This window comes from Salmo trutta, chromosome 32 (genome assembly GCF_901001165.1).
Source record: "Salmo trutta chromosome 32, fSalTru1.1, whole genome shotgun sequence".
Classification (NCBI taxonomy): domain Eukaryota; kingdom Metazoa; phylum Chordata; class Actinopteri; order Salmoniformes; family Salmonidae; genus Salmo; species Salmo trutta.
This window is the reverse complement of record NC_042988.1, coordinates 17,925,226-17,948,882: the sequence shown is the minus strand read 5'-3', so window position 1 is coordinate 17,948,882 and position 23,657 is coordinate 17,925,226. Positions and strand designations below refer to the sequence as shown.

The following is a 23,657-nucleotide window of genomic DNA, read 5'->3' as shown; positions in this document are numbered from 1 at the left end:
AACTGGCAGCTTCATTAAATAGTACCCGCAAAACACCAGGCTCAACGTCAACAGTGAAGAGGTGACTCCGGGATGCTGGCCTTCTAGGCAGAGTTGCAAAGAAAAAGCTATATCTCAGACTGGCCAATAAAAAGAAAAGATTAAGATGGGCAAAAGAACACAGACACTGGACAGAGGAACTCTGCCTCGAAGGCCAGCATCCCGGTGTCGCCCCTTTACTGTTGACGTTGAGCCTGGTATTTTGCGGGTACTATTTAATGAATCTGCCAGTTGAGGACTTGTGAGGCGTCTGTTTCTCAAACTAGACACTCTAATGTACTTGTCCTCTTGCTCAGTTGTGCCCCGGGGCCTCCCACTCCTCTTTCTATTCTGGTTAGTGCCATTTGGCGCTGTTCTGTGAAGGGAGTAGTGCACAGTGTTGTACGTTTCTTGGCAATTTCTCGCATGGAATAGCCTTCATTTCTCAGAACAAGAATAGACTGACGAGTTTCAGAAGAAAATTATTTGTTTCTGGCCATTTTGAGCCTGTAATTGAACCCACAAATGCTGATGCTCCAGATACTCAACTAGTCTAAAGAAGTCCAGTTTTATTGCTGCTTTCGCTGTGCTAACATAATTGCAAAAGGGTTTTCTAATGATCAATTAGCCTTTTAAAATGATAAACTTGGATTAGCTAACACAACGTGCCATTGGAACACATGAGTGATGGTTGCTGATAATGGGCCTCTGTACGCCTATGTAGATATTCCAGAAAACAATATGCCGTTTTCAGCTGCAATAGTCATTTACAACATTAACAATATCTACACTGTATATCTGATCAATTTGATGTTATTTTTATGGACAAAAGATTTGCTTTTCTTTCAAAAACAAGGACATTTCTAAGCGACCCCAAACTTTTGAAAGGTAGTGTATATATTAATTTAGCTTTTCCGAGAGAACATTCTTCTTAACTCTATCCAATTGCTGCCAATTATTCTATGATTCAGATTAGAAGTATAGGCCTTCTTTATCATGTTGATGTAGATTTCTCTTTAGGAAGAATAATGCTGGGTGATGCTTGTATCTACTCCAGGTGAACCAGAGGCAGGACTTAACCCTCCAGCTAAAGCCCTGCCACCTGTGGAGGGAGACTGTACAGCAGCCGTGGTACAGAGAGAGGAGGAGGCCCCTCCAGCCTGTCCTCAGCTGAACGCTGGGCCCCAAACATGCTTCAGGCAGGAGGTGGCCACCTACAGCGGTGCTTTGGGGTGTGGCTCTCTTGGGGAGGTCGGTGGCATGTTCATGTGCAATGGTCTGAGGGAGCATTGGATCCCACTTCCTGCCACTGAGCTGGGGGTTGCTGCTTTGGTGACCACCAAGACTGTGCAATGCTCCGACTGAGAGGACATCATTTTGACATATAAAACCACATGGCCATTGTCAAGCAAAAGGACTTGTTCTTTACAGTATTGTTGGTACAGTATAATCATTTAGATGTAAAAACATACATTTGAGATGGTGTAGGCATAAAGACAAGCCTGTAAGCCTATACTGTGGGAGACAACTATGTACTTGTTTTTCTATACTTAAATATTGTCAAAGACAATAAGACAAATCTGAGTAGATTGGGTTAACTCCAATAATAACACGGCTGTTATAGGATATTTCTATTTTAACTCTTATTATGTGTAGATTTTTCTGGTATTTTAAGAATGAAGGTATTATCTGGACAATTATATGGCTATATATCGTGCTGTACATTTGTGTATGATGTGGAAAAACAATAACATGGAATTCATAAAATGCAGCGAAATGATTTGATGCAATTTGGCAATATATGTCAATGTAAAACCAGTTGTAAATATTACTTTAAAATGAGCAAAAATTAGGAATAACATTTACATGAACTTAAAAATTCACTTTTAGATAATGTAGAAGTAAAGGTGACAACTGCTATTAACTTGGGGATAAATTTGACACAACAGTCAACAAAACACAAACTTATTATGTAGAAATTTTACCCCGACTCATTTACAGTACATTTTGATAAGAAAGAGGCAAGGTTTTTGGTTAAACAAAAGTATACTCATCTTTTTACAGAAAGTTATTTTGTTCCAATTCAGTGGACATGCTTTACTAATAAAGGTTGGAAAACCAATAAAAAATTGTGGGCCTTTAAAATTATGACATGTATTAGCGTTTCAGATTACTCTATCAAATTTGAGGATAAAAACACATTTCGTACTATGACCCAATAAAATGCGCTGAGATTACGATGATAAACTATGACCCAATAAAATGCACTGAGAAACTATGAACCAATAAAATGCACTGAGATTACAATGAGAAACTATGAACCAACACTGTGTGTATACATCATTTATAAGATGTAATCATCATGTTATTGATGGCAATATTAAGCTTTAGTATTATTATTATGCTTCGGTGATAATCAGTGATATTGTTTTGAACAATTGTTGATCGCTGAGAAAATGCAACATATTTGTCTTTTCTTCAGGGGCTTCTTAAAATAGACGAGTACCATCCTGTTCCTTGGTTTACTGGTTCAGGTTTTACCTACAGCATCTCCCTTACAGACTATTTATGGAACGTCCCCACACATTTTGCTCATGTGACCCAAAATAACCTTTAGGTCAAACCAGAAAGCCATGTATTTTACCCAGAAATTCATTGGAAAATAGTCAGGTTTCCTATGTGTAAGGCATTACTGTAGCTATTGTATCAGGTGAATATAAGGCTACTTGACTCCAGTCACCATTTGACAGCGTGTAGTAGCCCTGTATCTCCACAGGAGGCAGTCTGGTCCTGGGTGGCTACAGGTAGGTGCTGGGAATGTCTGTGATGGCCAGGTGCAGGTACTCTGGCAGGCCGTCCTCCTGGCTCCCATTGGTCTCCCTCCTCCTGACTCTGGTGGAGAGGGTCTTCCTCTTCTCCATGCCGTTGGTCCCCGGCCCTCTGTTCTCCAGGCTGGACACGGTCATCTCAGACAGATCCTGCTGTAGCCTCTGGAAGTTCTCCCTGAGGAGACAACCAGGGACAAGATGTTTGGATTATTTGACATACATAATGCTCCATATAGATATGGTTGATGGATACAGTATAAGTTCAGGATGGGTGTTTCTACTCACGCTGTCGGGGGCGCTGGCAGGTTGTATTCTGTCCCTGTCACCCCTGTTAACCAGTATGTCATCTCATTGCCTTTACCCTATAATACATACACAAACATACAAATCGTTGGCATAATCTGAACTCTATACTCACAAAACCATCTCATAGCTTAATGAACCCAGCTTACCTTCAGAAAGGTCTCTCCTCTCTGCTCATACTCAAACTTGCAGTCTGTCCGTTGGAGGATGTTTATGGTGGGCTGGCTGACATGGATTCTTAGTGCTGGAGAGGAAGCATGAGAGGTGTCATCCTATGGTGAACTATGGTGAATATACGCTGCTAGAATGGAGCTGTGCTTGTGATAGCTGAGGAGAATGTATGTAAGTGTTCATCCCAGTGGTTATGTTTGATGTGTCGGTATCTGTGTGTGCTGTCTCTTACGCAGGCCTGTGGACTCCATGCGTGAAGCAGTGTTGACTGTGTCTCCAAACAGACAGTAACGTGGCATCTTGTTCCCCACCACACCTGCCGCACACGGCCCTGTAAATACACCAGACACAGTGAAAGCTAAACACACAGCAGGCAGTGAAAGTGTTGCTAACAGGACTGTATTGGCCCAATATTATGAACTTAAAATAAAACTAAATTGTGGGAAAATTAAAGCTCCATACAAACTACTGTATGGGCCAGTTATATTGTGCTCAGATGGGGTACCTGAGTGCACCCCGATGCGGATCCACAGGGGTATGCCCGGTAGGTGTTGGAGCTGGAAGGTCCCTACGAAAGCTAGGATGTCCAGGGCCATGTGGGCGATGTCCACTGTGTGCCGGTTGCCATTGCGCCGTGGCAACCCCGATGCCACCATGTATGCATCACCAATCGTCTCCACCTGGCATAGAGAGAGGAAGAGACAATAACCCTCTGAAATGTCATCTGAATACAATAATAACATTCATATGAAAACTGTTTTCCCCACTCAACAATTCCATCTCAAACTGTATGAATGCTTTCAATTCCATAATACTACAGTAAAAACAGTACTGTAGATGCTTGGCACTGTTCCTACTTTGTTGCCTTACAACCTGGAATTAAAATAGATTTTTGGAGGGTTTGTATCATTTGATTTACACAACATGCCTACCACTTTGAAGATGCTAAATATTTTTTACTGTGAAACAAACAAGAAATAAGACAAAAAAAAGGAAAATTTGAGCATGCATAACTATTCACCCCCCCAAAGTCAATACTCTGTAGAGCCACCTTGTTCAGCAATTACAGCTGCAAGTCTCTTGGGGTATGTGTCTATAAGCTTGGCACATCTAGCCACTGAGATTTTTGCCCATTCTTCAAGGCAAAACTGCTCCAGCTCCTTCAAGTTGGATGGGTTCCGCTGGTGTACAGCAATCTTTAAGTCATACCACAGATTCTCAATTGGATTGAGGTCTGGGCTTTGACTAGGCCATTCAAGACATTTAAATGTTTCCCCTTAAACCACTCGAGTGTTGCTTTAACAGTATGCTTAGGGTCATTGTCCTGCTGGAAGGTGAACCTCCATCCCAGTCTCAAATCTCTGGAAGACTGAAACAGGTTTCCCTCAAGAATTTCCCTGTTTTTAGCTCCATCCATCATTCCTTCAATTCTGACCAGTTTGCCAGTCCCTGCCGATGAAAAACATCCCCACAGCATGATGCTACCACCACCATGCTTTACTCTGGGGATTGTGTTCTCGGGGTGATGAGAGGTGTTGGGTTTGCACCAGACATAGCATTTTTCTTGATGGCTAAAAATCTCAATTTTAGTCTCATCTGACCAGAGTACCTTCTTCCATATGTTTGGAGAGTCTCCCACATGCCTTTTGGCGAACACCAAATGCGGTTGATATTTTTTACTTTAAGCAATGGCTTTTTTCTGGCCACTCTTCCATAAAGCCCAGCTCTTTGGAGTGTGTGGCTTAAAGTGGTCCTATGGACAGATACTCCAATCTCCACTGTGGAGCTTTGCAGCTCCTTCAGGCCTCTCTGATTAATACCCTCCTTGCCTGGTCCATGAGTTTTGGTGGGCGGCCCTCTCTTGGCAGGTTTGTTGTGATGCCATATTCTTTCCATTTTTTAATAACGGATTTAATGGTGCTCCGTGGAATGTTCAAAGTTCCGGATATTTTTTTATAATCCAACCCTGATCTGTAATTCTCTAAAAAAAATCCCTGACATGTTTGGAGAGCTCCTTGGTCTTCATGGTGCCGCTTGCTTGGTGGTGCCCCTTGCTTAGTGGTGTTGCAGACTCTGGGGCCTTTCGGAACTGGTGTATATATACTGAGATCATGTGACACTTAGATTGCACACAGGTGGACTTTATTCAACTAATTCTGTGACTTCTGAAGGTAATTGGTTGCACTAGATCTTATTTAGGGGCTTCATAGCAAAGGCGGTGAATACATCTGCACGCACCACTTATCCGTATTTTCATTCACTTCACCAATTTGGACTATTTTGTGTATGTCCATTACATGAAATCCAAATAAAAATCAATTTAAATTACAGGTTGTAATGCAACAAAACAGGAAAAATGCCAAGGGGGTGAATACTTTTGCAAGGCACTGTATGTGAACATGTCAAGCCTCAGTCCCAACTACCTTGTATACATCGTGGTGGTCCAGGATCCTGTCAAAGTTCTTGTAGATGTCATTGAGCATGTCCACCACCTCCATGGGTGTGCTGTACTGGCACAGGGTGGTGAAGCCCACAATGTCGCTGAAGTAGACCGTCACCTCATCAAACAGCTCTGGCTCCACACTGCCCGTCTCCTTCAGGGAACGCACCACTGGGCTGAGGAGGGAAGCAGGGGGACGGGAGGTTAGGCTGAGCGACTCCTTATCATTCTGTTGGCTTCCAAAAGCTAAATAGGCTGGCATGTGTGTTAGGGTTAAGCGTTAAGGTTGAGCTGGGATGAATGACATACGCTGGCAGGAGCAGGAAGTTGAGTCTGTCAGCCCTGTCCCTCTCAGCCTTGTACAGAGAGGTTCTCTCCTCCACCAGGTGCTCCAGGTTCCTGGAGTACATCTGCAGCCGACGGATCAGGTTGTCCATGTAGCTCTCATTAGCCTGGTTGTGCAGGTTGCTGAATGATTGTGGAACATGGAAGAAAATGACAATCTCTGTAATGATAAAAGCGCAATAGCTCAGAAAATCTTTAACAAGTGAAAAATCCAAATTGGAGATTGTCTATCACTCCAACTTTTGCATGAATAACGCATTGATAGAACTCTAAATTTCTAAGACGTCTGTATGTTAAACACTAATCAGCTGTTGACATGCCATGGACTTTGGTATGTAAAAAGGGTTTTGATTGACTGAATGTACTGAGTGTACAAAACATTAATAACACATGCCTTTTCCATGACATAGCCTGACCAGGTGATTCCAGGTGAAAGCTATGATCCCTTATTGATGTCACTTGTTAAATCGACTTCAGTCGGTGTAGATGAAGGGGAAGAGACATGTTAAAAAAGTATTTTAAAGCCTTGAGACAACTGAGACATGGATTGTGTATGTGTTCCATTCAGAGGGTGAAAAGTGCTTTGAATGGGGTATGGTAATAGGTGCATGGCGCACTGGTTTGTGTCAAGAACTGCAACGCTGCTTGGTTTTTCACAGTCAACAGTTTCCTGTGTGTATCAAGAATGGTCCACCACCCAAAGGACATCCAGCCAACTTGACACAACTGTGTTAAGCATTGGAGTCAACATGGGCCAGCATCCCTGTGGACCACTTTCAACACCTTGTAGAGTCCATGTGGGGTGCAACTCAATATTAGGAAGGTGTTTTGTACACTCAGTGTAGATATGGAATATCAGGCATTTTGTACACACACACACAAACTCACACATCATGCACACACACTCCCACTCTCACTCTCATAAAGCACTGGGCTTACCTGAATATCTTACCCAGAGATCCCTCTATCTTCTTGAAGTCTGGCCTCCTCTCCGGGTCCTCTTCCCAGCAGTTCTTTATCAGCATGTAAAGCTGCAGGAGACAAGTACAATGACAACCATACATACAAACTAACACAGATATGCATGCGTACGGGAGGAATGCTATGAGGGGCCTTGTACCTCCGCCTCGTTTTCTGCTGCTGTCTCAAAGTTCAGATCTGGCCTGAAGAAGCCAGTTTGACTTGGGTACTGCACCATGTACAGCTTCTCTGAGGGAGGAAGGAAAGGGGAATTCAGTTGACAGCCATGCCCTCATTTACAGTAAAATAATACGAATTTCACTCTCCTTTTGCAAAATCCCTAGAATAGTAATTGATAACAGTGATCCCTAGTGAGCAAAAGTTGCATTTACATGTAATGGCCAACAGGAGTCGCTGTTAAATTACCAGTGTGAGATGCATAGACATAAAAAAAAGTTGATAACTTTTACTATTGCTGAAAACTGTTCTGCATAACTCTCTGACTCTAGCCGCCAGATCGTTGTTACCTGCGATGTCGGAGCAGGCCTGGGTGAAGAAGGGGTTCTTCCTCAGTATGATCTCCTGAGCGATGATGGCAAAGCTGTAGACATCCCCCTTCTGGGAGATCCCCTGCTTCCGGAGGTGTTCTGGAGCCGTCCACAAGTCTGACAGAAAGGAGAGGGACCAGAATGGATATCAAATCACTCTCCTGCTTGAATGTTTTACTAACTTAATTGCATAATACTTTCAGGTTGAATCATTTACTTGTATGGGAAAAAGTGGGCAGAGGGATTCACCTTTGCAGGGGTTGAGGATGGTGTTGCAGCCAAAGTCTGTGATTTTGACCACCATGCGGTTGTCCACCACACAGTTTGAGGACTTCAGTCGGCCATGGACCTCAATGTTGCTGGAGTGGAGGTAGGACATGCCCTGAAACCGTCACCAGGGTGAGCCCCACACAGCTACAGCATGCAACACCAGTGGTTCCCAACCAGGGGTACTAGGACAACTGGCGGTACTTGGCCTATCCATAGGGGGTACTTGAGAAGACTCATGAGACCATAGGGTTACTGGTAAAATGCACATGAGGGGGTACTTAAGGGGTACCGCGGCCAGATCAAAATTCAGTTGGTGGTACAGTAAGCAAAAAAGGTTGGGAGGCACTGGATTACACCATATTACAATGTCAGTGCATTTACCCACAGTAAACACATAGTACAACCAAACTACATAAGCATACCTTAGCTATGTCATACATGACTGATATCTTGAATTCCAAGTCCATGAAGGTCTTTTCAGGATAGGAGATTGTGTCATTAAGGACATACTGTAAAGACAGTGAATTACAGAGTTTACTGCAGTTCAGTTTATGCTTGAGTGTTTTTGTTTCTTCCTGGTAGGGTATTTGAAAACTGAGTGAATGTAACTGTGATTGTGACCCAGGCGCTGTCGGTAAAGGAGTCCTGTAATCAACATGTGTGTAAATGTCATTTGCTTATCATTGCGCAATGAAGATATATGGGTGGAAAGTAGGCCACTGATTCCCACCATAAAGTCATGTTCTCTGCCAATCCTCTTACCCTCAGGGATCCCCTCTCACAAAATTCAAACACTCCAAACAGGCCATACTCAAACTTCACCGTGCCATAGAACTTGGTCAGGTTGTAGTAGTCAATATGCAGGAGCTGAGAGAGGCAGAAAGAGAGAGAGGAAGCAGGAGAGAGAGAGAGAGAGAGTCTGTGTGAAAGACATCCTCTCATGGGTGATCTTGACTTCCTCACACTTATTTACACACTCTACTTTTATCACCTAGTTGCTCACATAAGGTTACATAGTCTATCTCCTCTGATTGACAAGGAGATGAAAGATTCCTCCATAGGGCCACAAAGCCACAAAACATACATACACAAATTCGCAAACCTCTGTTGTTCACATCAAGATAAGCAAATATATTGTTGACCTTGAGCTTGGGCCATATAGACACTCAAAATGGACACTAGATCAGTGGATAGCTGACTGGACTAGTGTTTGAATCGGCAGGTTAGGAGGAACTACGATATATTGGGGGAGAGGAAGTGACATCACTAGCAAGAACCTTACAGTGTTGAGCTCAATCCTCTGGATCTCACTGAAGTTGCCGTCTGTGTGTTGCAGCTCCTTCAGGATCACGGGCTGAAAATAATAGATCCATAATTATAGACTAGAAGTTATTCTCATTTCAGCCTTTGAGAGTAGTTACTGGTGGGTCGTTCCTCCAATTCAGTGCCTTTCAAGAAGTGTAACTGTCACAAAGAGCACGTATTCAACTTCATGAAAAACACTTTTTCCCCATCTCAAGGGGTTAAATAAAATATTACTATAGTAAGTGCCTATTAAGTGTCAAATCAAGTAAAAGGGTTGACGATTTCATGTTAAATCAGCCATAATCCCCTTGTGACAGGGGCAATGGAAGCTTGTTGTGTGCAACAGGGGATTGCAATTGAATGCAAGCTTCACAATATTTTTTAAATTGTTCAATCATTTCTAGCCTGTCTATCTACGGGTAACCTGGTTGACTTGTTATGCTCGACCCGCTCAGTTTTCCACCACAAAACACCAGAAAATTGCCACAGAACCAGCTCACTTGCTTTTTACACTATTATTTGACTATTAAGGGAAAGGGGATATCTAGTCAGTTGCACAACTGAATGCATTCAACTGACATTTTTATTCCGCATTTAACCCAACCCCTCTGAATGAAAGATGTTTATTCTGAAAAACATATTTAAAAAGGAATAGTTATACCCTCTTAACGAGAGTTCAGTTCAAGTAACAGGGTTTATCTTAAAATGAGGAACAAACGTAAATGAATCACTAATCACATGAAATAAATAATAACCTTCAGAAATGACTTTGTCAAAGCAACAAAATAACTAGGGCTTTACAATGATGGTGAAATGTGGGGGTTAAGTCGGTTAAAATCTTCCTAGAAGTCAGAGTGGGTGCACAGAGGGACATGTCAAAATGCTGAATTTTTGCACTTTAGCAAGTCTTTATTCATTTATTGAATTCTCCATGTGGTCTACATTAAAGGGCACTTCATTTAATATAACAGGCTTTTAAAATGTTATATTGGTGCACATATCAAAGGGATGCAAAAAGGCAATATTTTCGCGGAACGACAACTCACACCACATCTTTAAGTCAGTTTATGGACCAAAGAGTGTAATGGCACCTTTTTGTCATAGCGAGCCCTGTGAATCTGGTAACAGCTGTCCTTCCTGTTGTCTTCATCGATCTGATATATAGAAAGAAAAAGGGATAAATAATGTGGAATAAACCATCAACATTAATAAAATATCACAAGACTATAGGCATCCAATTAGATCCCTGGGTTTAGAGAACACAGGGAGTATCAGAATGTAAATGAAAGAATTTAAACCAACATCAGTGTAACACCAGCTTGTATTGACCATGCATTATGGGAGTTTGAGAGATTATATACTAGAAATAGAAATAGACAGGCAAAAACATCATGACAAGGAAGAGGTGATGGAGCTCACCTTCAGTGAGACCAGACTTAACTCTTTCCCATCCAGCGGACTAATCAGGTCTTGGCTGATGTGGGACCACCTCTTTTGGTTTTGACGTTCCTTCATGTTCTGCCTATTGGTCATAAATCAAATCAAATCAGAGTTTATTTGTCACGTGCACAGGTTACAGCAAGTGTAAACAGTACAGGGAAATGCTTGCTTGCAAGCTCTTCCTCAACAATGCAGTAATGCTAAGTAATATAAAAGAAAAATACACACGAGAATATATACAAGGTCAATATCAGTACCAATCAATGAATTGGATTCTGGTGACAGTTGTGTAATCAGGTTTAAAGTGACTGAACAGAAGGGTAAATATAATAATAATAATAAGGTTAATAATAATAATAAATAGACAAACACAGAGGTGAGTGAGACATGTCATCAAGTAACAATGCGATTGGACAGAAGTGAGAACACAGAGGTTGGTGTGGTGCATATTTGACCTGTAGAAGATCAGAGCGATGGCAGTCACCACCACAACACTGACACTCAGGACGATCACAATGATATCCTCTGTCTTCAGATCTGGAATCACAAGCATAGAATAAGTATTCCCCCCACCAATACTGTATCTTCGTACCAAGACGTAACAGAAACTTCAAAAGAGCTTGTGTACTAGAATAAACTTTGTACTGTTACGAGTAGCACTAGTGTTTATAAATCAAATCAAATAAAATGGTATTTGTCACATGTGCCGAATACAGCAGATGTAGACCGTGCCATGAAATGCTTACTTACAGCCCTTAACCAACAATGAAGAGTTTTTAAAAAGTAAGACAAATGTGCTAAATAAACTAATGGGAAAATAGTAACACAATAAAAAAACTATAATGAGGTAATGTACAAGGGGTAAAGGTACCGAATAAATGTGAAGGGGTTCGGCTTAGTCGAGGTAATTGAGATAATATGTAGGTAGGGTTAAAGTGACTATGCATAGATAATTAACAGAGAGTAGCAGCAGCGTATGTGAAGAGTGTGAACAAATGTGCATGTGTGTGTGTGTGTGTGTGTCCAGTGAGTGTACATTGAAATGTATGCACTCACTTTGGATAAGAGTGTCTGCTAAATGACAAAAATGGAAATAAAATAAGAGGGTCAATGCAAATAGTCCGGGTAGCCACTGTTCAGCAGTCTTATCGCTTGGGGGTAGAAACTGCTACTGGCCTGTTACAAGAGCTTATACAGTGCATTCGGGAAAGTATTCAGATCCCTTGACTTTTTCCACATTTTGTTACGTTACAGCCCTATTCTAAAATGGAAAAAAATATAATTATTTTCCTCATCGATCTACACACAATACCCCATAATGACAAAGCAAAAACAGGTTTTTAGAAATGTTTGGAAATGTATATTTACATAAGTATTCAGACCCTTTACTCAGTACTTGGTTGAAGCACCTTTGGCAAAGATTACAACCTGAAGTCTTCTTGGGTATGAAGCTACAAGCTTCGCACACCTGTATTTGGGGAGTTTCTCCCATTTTTCTCTGCAGATCCTCTCAAGCTCTGTCAGGTTGGATGGGGAGCGTTGCTGCAAAAGCTATTTTCAAGTCTCTCCAGAGATGTTTGATCAGGCTCAAGTCCGGGCTCTGGCTGGGCCACTCAAGGACATTCAGAGACTTCTCCCGAAGCCACTCCTGCATTGTCTTGGCTGTGTTTTTTAGGGTCGTTGTCCTGCTGTAAGGTGAACCTTCGCCCCAGTCTGAGGTCCTGAGCGCTCTGGAGTAGGTTTTCATCAAGGTTCTCTCTGTACTTTGCGCCGTTCATCTTTCCCTCGATCCTGACTCGTCTCCCAGTCCCTGACGCTGAAAAACATCCCCACAGCATGATGCTGCTACCACCATGCATCACCGTAGGGATGGTGTCAGGTTTCCTCCAGATGTGACACTTGGCATTCAGGCCAAAGTGTTCATTGATTTGATTTCATCAGACTAGAGAATATTTTTCTCATGGTCTGAGAGTCTTTAGGTGCCTTTTGGCAAACTCCAAGCGGGCTGTCATGTGCCTTTTACTGAGGTGTGGCTTCCGTCTGGCCACTCTACCATAAAGGCCTGATTGGTGGAGTGCTGCAGAGATGGTTGTCCTTCTGGAAGGTTCTCCCATCTCCACAAAGGAACTCTGTAGCTCTATCAGAGTGACCATCGGGTTCCTGGTCACCTCCCTGACCAAGGCCCTTCTCCCCCGATTGCTCTCAGTTTAGCCAGGCGGCCAGCTCTAGGAAGAGTCTTGGTCGTTCCAAACTTCTTTCATTTAAGAATGATAGAGGTCACTGTGTTCTTGGGGACCGTCAATGCTGCAGAAATGTTTTGGTACCCTTCCCCCGATCTGTGCATCGACACAATCCTGTCTCGGAGCTTTAAGGACAATTCCTTCGACCTCATGACTTGGTTTTTGCTCTGACATGCACTGTCAACTGTGGGACCTTATATAGACAGGTGTGTGCCTTTCCAAATCATGTCCAATCAATTGAATTTACCACAGGTGGAAATTCAAGTTGTAGAAACATCTCAAGGATGATCATGGGAAATAGGAAGCACCTGAGCTCAATTTCGAGTCTCATAGCAAAGGGTCTGAATACTTAAGTAAATAAGGTATTTATGTTTTATAAATTTGCAAAAATGTATAAGAACTTGCTTTCGCTTTGTCACTATGGGGTATTGTGTGTAGATGTAATACATTTTAGAATAAGGCTGTAACGTAACAAAATCTGAAAAAATTCAAGTGGTCTGAATACTTTCCAAATGCACTGTATGTCATTACCATTAGGGTTGATTGGCTTGTCATCTGGCAGTTGGGACCCGGGCCAGGGCAGTGAGGGGGTGCTGTCCTCCACTCTGGTCTCATTTATGGACGTATCAAACACAAACAGGGTTTTGTACTTGAGGGGAGGTGCAATGACAGCGTTATTAAGTGATCATTAAATGATGTCCTGCTGCTGTTTAACAGGGGACGGAGATGGTGACCATTCCAACAGTTACATTGGATGAAGCCTACCTGTTTATCGATGGTGGATGTGTAAATCACAGAGAAGTTCACGTCCCTGTCCCCATTCTCATCCAGCACGTAGTGTCCCCCCATACCTGCACACAGATACTATTATGTCTAACCATTTAAGAGTATCACCATTTATCCTCCTGAGCAGAAAACGGTTGACTGAAACATCTGCCCTTAACAATCATTTTCTCCCTCATTATAGCACCAATAATCACACCACTGTGAAATGTTATCTAATACAAGAGGTTGCAGAAGACATATAACCAGCTGAATTACTATGGTCCTCAGCTATAAATGGACAAAATGTGAAACATTGCCCATAAAAGTCAGCCAAGAGAGAACACTCTAATTAGCCATGTACTGCACTGTAAAATACATCTAAGTGAATGGGTTCCTGCATGACGTGTGGCTTTTCATTCCTGTGTGGAGAATGACGGTGGTGTGACAAAAATGAAACATTTACTGTTCTGGTTTGCGCAAGTTCCCGTTGGACGAGAGTCAAAGATCAGATGCTAAAGATTGCCGCCGAGCAGCTTTGCCAAGTCCAACAAGTATAGGTTCTCACCGCTGCCTGACTTAAAATGTTATGGTGTTTAAATGGAGGACTGAGGACAGGATGGACCGTGGCTCTGGCCATTAGGCCCTCCTATACCTTGAAAAGAGACATTCCTGAAGGGGTTTACATCGGGGAGCTCCGTGGCGGGGGGCTGTGTTGCTCTGCCTCTCAGCTCACTGGTCAACCTCTGCCTCAGCACATGGCCAAAGAGCAACACACCGTCATGGTACCCCGCCACATAGTCATTTAACTTCTGCAACAGGAGAGGAGAAGCAGTCAGGAAGACAGATAGAGAGAGAGCGAGAGAGCGAGATGTTATCTCTGTTTAGACATTAGGAAGTCAGAAGAATTGAGGAATGAAGACAGATGAGTGGAGCAGAGACTAACCGTGCTGTTGTAAACTACTGTGTTGTTGTATTGTCTCTCAGGCAAGGTGAGCACCAGAACATTGTCCATGCTTGGGTTGGCAGTCATGTTAGTGTGATACCCATGGCTAGAAGATAGAAAGGTTACATGGTTTCAACTTTCAATCAGGGTCCTCAAAAAAACTATGTAATGCAGTGTCACAAACTACCAAAACCAGTCTCACTTATAGATATCGATGAGGATGAAGACTATTTCTGGGGGAATCGTTGTTTCGTTCTTTATAGTGGTGACGTCATCTGGGGTTCCACAGAGAATGAATACTGAAAAACATTGTGCAGTGGTTATAAATCTGTGTGATGAAATAACATCTAAAAGATTGTAGCTAGGTTCCAAAAGTTTTGTTTTAAGTATCCATTGATTTATTTCCTATTCGGGGTGGAACAAGTGGCTGGTGTGTAAGGCATGGATAAGACTTGAGAAGGTATTGAAGAAGACAGAGGGAGATACACACCGTTGCTGTGTCTGTTTTCAGACTGAATAGCTTTCTTTAGCTCTTTCTTGCTGCGTAGTATCTCTCTTGAGATTGACATAGCAAACTGGACCGAGGGTGCCTCCAGAGCATTCATGTACCTATATGACGATGGCAAAAGGGAAGTGATGTAACGGTGCACCATGGAGCAATAAACTCTTCTCTCCCTGGCATCAAACTTACTCTAGATATATATGTTACAGTGTTACAGTCTACCATACACATGCAATGAGCATCTCTGTACTGTCTGTACGTGTGTATGTGGCAGAATTCCCCTTTTAAATCCCCAGGTGTTCCATCTCACCAAAAACAGTCTTCAGTTTGGTCTGCCTTCTTGTAGACATAAGCCCTCCCCCAGTGCATCTTCAGACCATGTCTGGTGAAGTTCCAGAAGTGGACAAAGAAGTTGGAGATCTTGCGTGCCGGGGGCAGCAGGCGGGTCAGGTTGGCCTTGTAGTCACAGGACAGACCGAAGCTCCCGGCGGAGATGATGGGGATAGTCAGGGTCAGACCTATCTCCACGCTGAGACACACAGACTGGGGGTCACACAGTTCTCCAAATAGAGGGATCATGACCAGCAGGTCAATCTATCCTTATCTTACAGGACAGCATATTATAAACCAGCATAACAATAAACGCTATTATCATAATCATCTAGTGGGTCATTTACCACATCATCATCAACTACTAATAATCAGGCAAAACAAATACTTGTTCAATGGGGATGACAGAGACAGGGATCATTAACATGTGTGTGTGCGTGCAAGACAGAGAGAGTACTTACTCCACCATAAAGAAAGTGGCAAATGTACAGGAGGGTCCCAGCATGGCACATCCCACCTCACCTTTAGTCTGGAGCACAAACAAATGCGTACATAAACATAGGCACTCATGTTGTTGAGTAATGGGGAAGGGCTTGTTCCTGTCTCAATTATCTTACTGAAATAATGTCATCTTTATTAATCTTATAGGCCCTCTTCATCAACCCATTTTTAATCTGACTGAAATTACTGTCTAGTTTCAGTATAGTCATTGCAGTATACGTCCGTAAAAATGGGAACTTTTCCACTTGATGTCTTTGAACAGTTTTACAAGCCAAGCGAATCCGCCTACAGGGAATGGTTAAAATGACACTTTAATGACAATTCATCTTCTCATCTGCACATCTAAATCAGTCTGTTAGTCAACATATACAGTTGAAGTTGGAAGTTTACATACACCTTAGACAAATACATTTAAACTCAGTTTTTCACAATTCCTGACATTTAATCCTAGTAAAAATTCCCTGTCTATGGTCAGTTAGGATCACCACTTTATTTTAAGAATGTGAAATGGCAGAATAATAGCAGAGAGAATGATTTACTTCAGCTTTTATTTCTTTCATCACATTCCCACTGGGTCAGAAGTTTACATACACTCAATTAGTATTTGGTAGCATTGCCTTTAAATTGTTTAACTTGGGTCAAATGTTTAGGGTAGCCTTCCACAACCTTCCCACAATAAGTTGGGTGATTTGTGTCTCATTCCATCTGACAGAGCTGGTGTAACTGAGTCAGGTTTGTAGGCCTCCTGCTCGCACACACTTTTTCAGTTCTGCCCACAAATTTTCTATAGGATTGAGGTCAGGGCTTTGTGATGGCCACTCCAATACCTTGACTTTGTTGTCCTTAAGCCATTTTGCCACAACTTTGGAAGTATGCTTGGGGTCATTGTCCATTTGGAAGACCCATTTGTGACCAAGCTTTAACTATTGTTTGTACAGATGAATGTGATACCTTCAGGTGTTTGGAAATTGCTCCCAAGGATGAAGCAGACTTGTGGAGGTCTACAATTTATTTTCTGAGGTCTTGGCTGATTTCTTTTGATTTCCCATGATGTCAAGCAAAGAGGCACTGAGTTTGAAGGTAGGCCTTAAAATACATCCACAGGTACACCTCCAATTGACTCAAATGATGTCAATTAGCCTATCAGAAGCTTCTAAAGCCATGAAATAATTTTCTGGAATTTTCCAAGCTGTTTAAAGGCACAGTCAACTTAGTGTATGTAAACTTCTGACCCATTGGAATTGTGATACAGTGATTTATAAGTGAAATAATCTGTCTGTAAACAATTGTTGGGAAAATGATTTGTGTCATGCACAAAGTAGATGTCCTAACTGACTTGCCAAAACTATAGTTTGTTAACAAGAAATTTGTGGAGTGGGTGAAAAACGAGTTTTAATGACTCCAACCTAAGTGTATGTAAACTTCCGACTTCAATTGTAATATCTTCAAGTAGCAATGGTCTCCTGGAAGAGATGGTATCAAGATGAGAATGGACATTACAGTCTAAAAAAGACTGGCTCACGTGCAGGGACTTGAGTATCTCCACTCCCTCACAGGTGCTGCTCCCACAGCCCCTTCGTTTGTACAGCGTGGTGTTGAACCCATTGAAATTAGCCGTTAAATTGGTGTTCAAACCTTGGCAAGGGAGAGAGTGTTTTAGGAGGATGAGATAATAACTGTTATCAACCATAATGAAATGTCCAATAGGTTTGTGTGGTAGGTTACAGCTGAATTTTGTTTATCACTGACACGTTTGTTTTATGTTGAAATTAAAAATAAATACATGTTTCTGTACCTGCTGCAATGTTCAGTTGCCTGTCCGCTTCAATTGCTTGCAACACTGCAACCTTTACAAACCCTAGGCTCCAGTCTGAGATTTTATCCTCCAAAAGTACAACGTTCATGGTGTATTTGGGTTTTGATTTCATGCATTTGTCCAGCATTCGGCTCTCAACAAGTGCCACAAATAAGACTCCAACGCACAGAAAACAATGTGAATTCAGCATTTTGATGCTGTATAGAACAGGATTTTTAAAAATACTGTAAAAAAGACTCCACTATCTAAATCCAGATGTAGAAATTCTTAACATCTTTAAAGACACCCCCTTAAGGGCTACAGGCCACTCCAAACCAAAAAGGTAGAAAAGTTAGAAATAGGAAAAATAAAAAATATTGTTTTAAAAAGTGGGACTGTAAAAAAAAAATCAATTTGAGTAAACTACTTCAATTCTTAGATAGGCTAAATATAAAATGGAAAACAATGGTTAGACCTTCAAAAACAAAAAACAAATGAACACTAAGTTAATTGCAATCACAGGAGACACACCTATCAGAGCTAAGGTAGAACAAGAAAAAATGGGATAGAAAGAAGTTGTTTATGTCAGCTCAACCAACTCTCTGGATAAAGTAATGGTAAATTAACAAAAAGTAGACAGCCCTTTGATATTAAAAGTAGAAAGGTTTGAAGGAGTAGCGAAGGCAATAGATCCACCAGTGAGCGCTTCAGTGAGATAGTACCTGTCAGCCACTCTGTCCCACACGTTAATGAACAACCACCAGTTGGCAGATTGTGCACACAGAAGAGGGAGGGCAGCTATACCTGACACCTACAGTTCATTTATTTATATATCTCAATATGAAACTGAATGATTTAATCATGTTTATAAACATGCTATTTGTTGACCCTGTTAACTTATGGGAATAATCCTGTAGTATGCAGAACACCCTATAGAAACATTGTAATTGCCCTTATTAACTTATTGTAGGCCCTACAATAATCTACTTGCCTCTGATAATTTATCTCTTTAAGCATGGCCTTTATTGAGTCTCTATTGTTTCCTTGTATAGGATACAGGTGAGTAGGCCTAAATCCAATTTTCAACTGACTAGTAGAAGGAATTGGAGGAAACAATGTGTTTCTCCTAATGAGAATTAGGAGAAATGAAAATACAAGAGAGAAAAACTAAGACAAAGCAATGTTGACCAGTTCACAAGGAGGCATGTGAAAATCAAACAGGTAGATGTGAAATAGTATTGAGGACAAACAGATGTGAAATCAATGGAAATTACAGAATTATTTTATATCAACACAGTCTACCTTCCCTGTAGCTCAGTTGGTAGAGCATGGTGTTTGCAACGGCAGGGTTGTGGGTTTGATTCCCACGGGGGGCCAGCACAGAATTTTTTTTAATGAAATGTATGCATTCACTACTGTAAGTCGCTCTGGATAAGAGTGTCTGCTAAATGACTAAAATGTAAATGTGGAATGCCCCAGAAACTCCACGTTCAGTAGAAGGGAGAGCTTTTGCAGGGAGAGGGGCGAAGATCACAAAAGTCCATAAAATGGACGCCTTGTGTGCTGCAGATAAATGTGTCGGTTATAAAAGCAGGTAGATTGCAAGCATATAAAACTGTTTGCTAGCCCTTTAAAGGGGCAATCCGCAGTTGAAACAATAACAAAGTGAACTCCCCGCCACTGTTTTGGTAAAAAGCTGAGTAACGGGGCTGGAGAAATGTACCCACTCTCAAATTCATAGATAGAGCTATGGATGCAAGTTCTGACTATCCAGGCTGCTTCACATCCGGCCATGATTGGGAGTCCCATAAGGCGGCGCACAATTGGCCCAGCGTCGTCTGGGTTTGGGCGGGGTAGGCCATCACTGTAAATAAGAATTTGTTCTTAAATGACTTGCCTAGTTAAATGCATGTTAAACTAAAATAAATGAAATATCCATGATATCAAAACGATAGCTTTAACCATGTTTTGAAGCTATGCAATTTTTGTTTACATTTACACTGTTTACAAACATTGGAGTAAAACAATAAGATATTTTATGGTTCTGATGGTTTATGACAGTTGAACTAAGCTCATGAGATATTTATGAGTTATATTCTTCAAGAACCAATGGGTACATACAACTAATTTATAAGTCCAAAAAATGGATGTAACAACACATACACTACAACATTTTATGAAATTCACACATTTTGGAGAGACATATCAACTAAACATTTTCATACATTTATAGGCTATTACACAATTTTATTTTCAATTATCCAAAACATGTATAGTTCATGTAAAATCAAGAGAACTGGTTGCAGAAACACATATGCCTTCTCTGTGGCAGAACCTGTGTGTACTGTAGTCTAGACTACAATACATTTTCCAGACTGGCATATGCGTTTGAGTTGTTATATTCCTCCCCTCCTTACTGCCCTCCTTCCAAGATTGTGCCCAGTCTCCATGTGTATCATTCATTATTGCGCTCGTTATTATTCATGTTCTCACATTGCTGTTGTTTTGCTCCTCAATGAACAGAATATCATGACTTGCAGTGTGTGTGTATTGCTTGGGTTGCCATGTCAACACCTAGGCGTATTTACTCTGAGTGTGCATCTCTTTCTGGCATAAAAACATCTTTGCCCCAATACCTTGAACTCTGACAGTAACTCCATCTTGTTCTGAGGCAATGGGCTGTTAGTTCTGTTTACTCAAGTCATGTACTCTGCACACACTCTTACACGTAGACCGATGTGTTCAGGAAGAAGAACTGGTCACTGGGGCTATAAAAACGTATATAAATATTACATTGAATGTGTCTAAGTGTAATGACTGGGTTGGTTTGGGAAACACAGTTATTCTGCCACATTAACACAGAGAGAGAGAGAGAGAGAGAACTGATAATGCTTCCGTCTTCAAACACCCCAGTTGATTAGCAAATGGAGTAATAATGTCACGTTATCCAAGATAGCAGGAAAGGGGTAAGTCAGGCGCAGGAGACTGAGGTCCGTTGAACAGACGTTTAATACAGCCAAGAGCAAACACAGCAACAAGGCAGGGTGCACAATCACCAAAAGGAAGGAGAACAGCTCCAAAATCCAAATAGACGGGGCGCAGCCCGGCAACCCTAATGCCTAACAAAATACGTTGCGCAATCCAACACATACAGTTAACCTGCCCACTGCAATAAACGTAACAAGCAACAATCCCTTACGAATCCCAAACGAAACAGACAAACTAAATAGCCCCCACTAATGACAAACAAGGAACAGGTGCAGACTAAAACAGACGTAACCAACAGACACTGAAACATGGATCGGTGGCAGCTAGTAGGCCGGCGACGACGACCGCCGAGCGCCGCCCGACCGGGGAGAGGCGCCACCTTCTGTGGACGTTGTGACAAATAATGTGTTAAAGGAACAACAGAACAGGAAATACTCTGCTTGGACACCCCAGTTGATTAGCAAATGGAGTAATAATGTTTTTTAATTTTATTTATTTATTATTATTTTTATTTTTTATTAACAGTAACATGCAAAACATAAACATAACAGCCAGAGGGATTCCAAAGAAATTAGAAAAAAATTAAATAAAACTATTCCACATTATATCAAATCAAATACAGACATATAGCGAATACATTTTTTTGACATTTTGTTTTGTATACGTTTTAAAGACTCTAAATAGTTTTCCACATCAGATAAAAAAATTAAGAAAAGGGGCTTTTTCTTCATAAATTTTGATTTGTGTATGAAACATTTTCCTAATAAAATAAAGAGATTTATGACATACTCACGTTCAATTGTGGAATCAGTGTAGCAAAAAAATATGTCAAACTTAGAAATTTCAATGGTTGTATGCAATTTGAGGCCAAGATATAGTTTTACATCAGTCCAGAACACTTCACTATATAAACAATTACAGAATAAGTGTTCAATAGATTCAGTTTCTAGTTCACAAAAACTGCATTCACTGGTAACATCAAGTATGTATTTAGAAATCAAGCTATTACACGGATAGAATCTATGGATTATCTTAAAGGAGATCTCCTTCACTTTATTGGTCACCATAAATTTGTGTGGAGTGAGCCAAGCACGGCGCCAGTTTACATCAAACGATGAAGCCCAACAAAATATTGCAGATGGAATAGACTTCCTGTAGAAAATATCCCTTAATAAACGATTGTTGAATTTCGTATCTAGTAGACCAATGCCATTCACCTGAATATCGCTTACAATCGGAGATATTCCAAAATATGTATTATTCTGAAGTAAAGTTTTTATCCCAATAGGTATAGCTTTAATAACAGTGTCATATTCCTTGCTTGAAACCTCAAAGTTGTATCTTTCCATAAATTCTCTCCGTGTAAATAGATTCCCACTATTATCAACTAATTGGCTGACAAGTACAATGTTTTTCGAGAACCATTTATGTTTAAACAACATCTTGTTTCTATATAATATCGACCCATTGTTCCATATAAAACATTTATGAGGTGAAAAGTTGTGTTTATACAACAAAGCCCAGCACATTAAAGCCTGCTTGTGAAAACACGCCAGTTTCACAGGAAGTTTACCCACAATATATGGACACTGTAGTAAAAAATTAAGCCCTCCGAACTTCTGAAAAACAAAATGAGGTATAATATTCCAGAAACTATGAGGATTTTTTATGTACCTTTTAGTCCAGTTGACCTTTGATATCTGATTGAAGAGAGTGAAATCTAAGACATTTAGACGCCATCACAAACCCTGTTGGTGATAACATCTCTTTTTATCTTATGTGGCTTGTTTTTCCATATGAAGTTGTACAAAAGCCTATCTAAGGTACAGCAAGTGGATTTGGGAATGTCAATAGATGAAAAAAGATAGGATGCACGAGATAGCCCCTCAGCTTTGGATAAAAGCACCCTTCCTTGAAGACTTAAATCCCTCCCTAACCATGAGGATAATTTTTTTTTTGACAGATTCAGTTATGGAGTAATAATGTGTTAAAGGAACAAGAGATTGTTTTTATACTGACTGTAAAGCTCCTTGTTTGCCACTGGACAGAGTGGCATGACACATGCCTGTTATGGATGTTTTTGTTTCCCTCAGAAATATGGACTTTGCTGAACACTTCAGTGCATCTATAAAAAGATACATGTAGAAAGACTGTCTATGTAAATGCTTCCTCACACACACAAACACAGACAAAACCTGTAGGCATACTATAAATAAGAAAGAAGTCATTTTTAATATAAGTACTACTACTTAAAACATGAACACATTTTCAAATATAAATCATAAATTGTGTAAAAAGTTAAATCTTGCCTACTGCATAGAGTGATTTGTTGTGCATCACAAAGTGTTTATGAGCAATAAACACCCACACGTCCAAGCAGAGTATTTCCTGTTCGCTGAAGGGTCTCTCAGTGTTTTCTTCTCAGTGACTGAGGCTCATGATGGGATCCCTATGGCTTGAGTGATCATCTGTCTCCTTTAGCCAGCCCTATTTATCTCTGTCCGTCCTGTAAATAAAATATTTAGCAAAAACACAGATAATACATAGCTCTGGATACTGCAGAAGCAGGCTGTCACCCCGACTAGGACCCTGACACATTTTTAATGAAGGGGAAAGTGATAGTTGAGTAATGGTAAACTCACTGAGGCATGCTGTAAGTTGTGTGTTGTGTCTTGTGGCTGTAAGTAATCCTGTCTCTGCTTCACAGTATCGGCTCTGTTATCTACTTCCTCATAGGGCAGCCCCTTATCTATTCATGGCTTTGGCATTAATGGGGCCTTTTAAAATAGACTGAGCGACTGGCCTCAATATTCATCACGTTAATTGATATTATGTTACTAAGGCCAACTGAAGCATGTCTTTAAAGTCAAACATAGATGGCTTTTTCTTTAACATCATTCTTATATTCACTATACATACGCACAGAAATAATATCTTGTGTCATGGTTGTTGTAGGAAGGAGCGG

At 41.0% G+C, this 23,657-nt stretch overlaps 1 protein-coding gene across 1 annotated transcript; it reads right to left on the bottom strand.

Annotated features, from left to right (window-relative positions):
* Window positions 1-1,991: 1,991 nt before the first annotated feature.
* On the bottom strand, window positions 1,992-18,170 carry LOC115171297 (heat-stable enterotoxin receptor-like). Its single transcript, XM_029727987.1, has 27 exons — window positions 17,705-18,170; window positions 17,432-17,544; window positions 15,870-15,937; window positions 15,389-15,607; window positions 15,067-15,185; window positions 14,779-14,875; window positions 14,577-14,682; window positions 14,286-14,442; window positions 13,634-13,719; window positions 13,400-13,517; window positions 11,084-11,165; window positions 10,608-10,710; window positions 10,280-10,342; window positions 9,166-9,237; window positions 8,646-8,750; window positions 8,306-8,392; window positions 7,863-7,995; window positions 7,593-7,730; window positions 7,226-7,314; window positions 7,045-7,136; window positions 6,070-6,228; window positions 5,744-5,936; window positions 3,826-4,000; window positions 3,553-3,651; window positions 3,299-3,393; window positions 3,132-3,208; window positions 1,992-3,021 (listed from the first exon to the last, which is right to left on the bottom strand). Exons 1-27 carry the CDS (start codon window positions 17,913-17,915, stop codon window positions 2,817-2,819), a joined length of 3,261 nt encoding a protein of 1,086 aa, XP_029583847.1. The 5' UTR covers window positions 17,916-18,170; the 3' UTR covers window positions 1,992-2,816.
* Between the last annotated feature and the right edge of the window lie 5,487 nt (window positions 18,171-23,657).